Source organism: Triticum dicoccoides, chromosome 2A (assembly GCF_002162155.2).
Source record: "Triticum dicoccoides isolate Atlit2015 ecotype Zavitan chromosome 2A, WEW_v2.0, whole genome shotgun sequence".
Taxonomy (NCBI): domain Eukaryota; kingdom Viridiplantae; phylum Streptophyta; class Magnoliopsida; order Poales; family Poaceae; genus Triticum; species Triticum dicoccoides.
Window position 1 is genome coordinate 741,970,114 of NC_041382.1, and position 3,070 is coordinate 741,973,183.

General features: G+C 47.0%; 1 protein-coding gene across 1 annotated transcript; it reads left to right on the plus strand.

Moving 5' to 3' along the window:
* Window positions 1-1,339: 1,339 nt before the first annotated feature.
* LOC119352196 (WUSCHEL-related homeobox 4-like) lies at window positions 1,340-2,640 on the plus strand. Its single transcript, XM_037618907.1, has 3 exons — window positions 1,340-1,650; window positions 1,758-2,033; window positions 2,156-2,640. Exons 1-3 carry the CDS (start codon window positions 1,399-1,401, stop codon window positions 2,330-2,332), a joined length of 705 nt encoding a protein of 234 aa, XP_037474804.1. The 5' UTR covers window positions 1,340-1,398; the 3' UTR covers window positions 2,333-2,640.
* Window positions 2,641-3,070: the final 430 nt, after the last annotated feature.

The window sequence follows — 3,070 nt, forward strand, 5'->3', positions numbered from 1 at the left end:
TGTTGGAGGTTTCAAATTCATTTTGTGTCCAAAATGCAACATATGCAATGCCCCGGCGAGTCGCGCGCGCTGCATTTTTTGCGCGCTGCTGGAGCGGCACGCGCGCGCTGCATTTTAGCGCGGCTGTTGGAGCCAGCGCTGCCGGCCGCGCAAAACCAGGCGAAGGACGCGCGTCAAAGTAGTTTTTTACGCGCGGCGCGTAGCGCGGCTGTTGGAGATGCTCTAAGCGGACAGAGATTAGGTGACGTGACATGCACGTTTGCATGTCACTGTGTGCCTTGCGGCCGAAATTCAAATTTAAACATTGCGAAAAAATCTGAAAAAAAAATCATGCATCTTCACAGCACATATTAAGATAACTCCTAAAAAATTCAGATCAAAATTCGAAACATATATCGAGAAACGAAAAAGAGAAACTCATACGTGAATAGTCTACACAGAACCATTCGCGAACTATTCATGACAGATTTCTCTTTTTTGTTTCTCAATGTATGTTTCGAATTTTGATCTGAATTTTTCTACGGGTTATCTTAATATGTGCTGTGAAGATGCATATTTTTTTTCAAATTTTTTCACAATGTTTAAATTTGAATTTCGGCCGCAAGGCACACGGTGACATGTAAACGTGCATGTCACCTGATCTACTCCCTCCTTTCTGGTTTATAAGGCTCAATTCAAAAATCTCACCAATCAAGGTAGATGATGAGTGGTGGAATATTTTTTATAGTTTGCAAAAGCATCCAATTAATGCTTTTGTTTTCCTCAAAAAAATATGTTTATGAATGCATTAATTGCAATACATGCATGCATAAAGTGCATGCATTGGTCAGTTTTCTCTTAATACTTGCATGCAATGATTTAATGCACCTTGAAGTCTGAACATGTGATGGGGAGCAATCAAATTGAGCCTTATAAAATGGAAAAACTAAAATTTTAAAATAAATCCTATAAACCGGAAAGGAGGGAGTATGTCCGCTCTAAGCAAGGGCGTCCAATGCAAATATACATTTGGACATGTTTGCCTCAGAGTTGCTTTAGTATTAGCTTGTCAATTGATCGTACGTCGTGAATTTGGACAGGAAAAGGCGAAAAGAGAGCTCCATGCGAGAATTTTCCACCTTTACTAGAGCGCCTGTATTCCGTGTCTCGCATGATTACGAACGCTGACGCCTTTCATCACCAATCTCCACATTCCCTGTCGCGCGCGCACCCTTTCCACTGTTACCTCGATCTCGCACAAGCCAGCACTCAAACCCTCGCCACCTTTACCGCCTGTCTCCCCATATATAACCACGGGAGGACGACGCTCTTCGATCTCGATCTCCACCTAGCCCTAGCCCTGAGCCAAATCTTCGTCCCATTCCCCGTACGAACTTTGCACTAAACTAGTGCGCCAGCATGAAGGTTCACCATTCTCATGTGGCCTCCTACCTGGAGAAAGCGGCCTCGGCGTCTTCGTCTCCGGCTACTGCACCGTCCACCTCTCCTCCCTCGGAGCTGTTCCCTTTCGGCGCCTTCCAATGCCTCCGGCCGCTGGCGCCCAAGATCTCCCTCCCGGACCAGCCGAAGAAGCTCGTCGCGCCGCCGGACGTCCTCGGCCGCGTCAGGAACGCCACCAAGCTGCTCAGCTGCACCGTCAGAAACCATACCGTATGCACTTTAACTCTAGCTCTGTCTAGTGAAGTGGTGATTAAGTATGCATGTCGGTGTGAAATGCCACTGAGAAGTGAGAAGTGACGTTGAAAATAAATATGCAGGTGCAAGTGCCGGTGGGAGGGACGACGCGGTGGAACCCGTCGGCGGAGCAGATCAAGGTGCTGGAGGCGCTGTACCGTGGCGGTATGCGCACCCCGAACTCGGCCCAGATCGAGCGCATCACGGAGGAGCTCGGCCGGCATGGCCGGATCGAGGGCAAGAACGTCTTCTACTGGTTCCAGAACCACAAGGCCCGGGAGCGGCAGAAGCAGAAGCGCGCCGCCCTCCTCACCCTCAGCACCCTCGACTCTTCCTCCCTGCCTGCAACGGCGACCAAGGTACCTAATTAACCAAGAACCACACGGTGCAATTAATGGTTACTAGTTACTCCTACCACCTACACGTTGGCACGGAGCTATCTGTTGATATTTACAGCTACAATGTGTTTGTGTCTGTGTAGGATGGAGCCGGTGATAAGAAGGAAGCTTGCGACGATGCCGTGACGAGCTGCAAGCGGCAGTGCAGGACGTGGGGCGATGGGCATGGCGATGCTGCGGCGGAGGTGGCCGCCGAGGGCTGCACGGAGAATGTCACCCTGGAGCTCTTCCCGTTGCGTCCGCAGGGGAAAGCTGCGTAGTTGTTGACTTCGTCGTACCTGGTTGTGCATACACTCCGTCTTGCATGCATGCATGCATGGAGCCGGTTCTCATTGGGAAAGCTTCTCATTTTTGCGTGTGTTTGTACGTTTGGGTTGCCTAATTAAAGCATGCATAGTTGTGGTGTGATACGTTTCCTACTAGTGGAGTGTGTTAAGAGCTTGATCATTGGGTTCTTGGCATGATTACTACATCTAATAAAGCCATGTAATCACCATAGAAGACCAAGGCAATATGTAAACTTCAATCAATTAGATTTTCATTATGATTCATGAGCTTTACCAACACGTGGAAGCAAGTGTGTGTAATCAGGTCGCGTGTTACAAGAACAGTGATGTGGGTACGATCTGCTCTTATTAGTATCTAACTTTTGTGAAGATTTGTTAGGGTTCACATTAGTATGTCTGGTTAGACCGGGTCACATGAGTCATCGTCGATACTAGTAAACTTTCACATTAGTGGCGATAAGAGTTCAAATCTACACCAACCAGAGCTTCTAAATATCAACTAAGTGGTGGTTTGGAAAATAAATTAAGTTCTTGCTGTAACTAACCATGAATGAAATTATGCACTACTACCACTACATTTATTTACTTCTTATAAAGACGAGGGTGTGTCTCTTACAACTTTTTTTCACCATATATTATTGCAAATAATATATATCCCTCCGTTCCAAAATAGATGACCCAACTTTGTACTAACTTTGTACTATAGTTAGT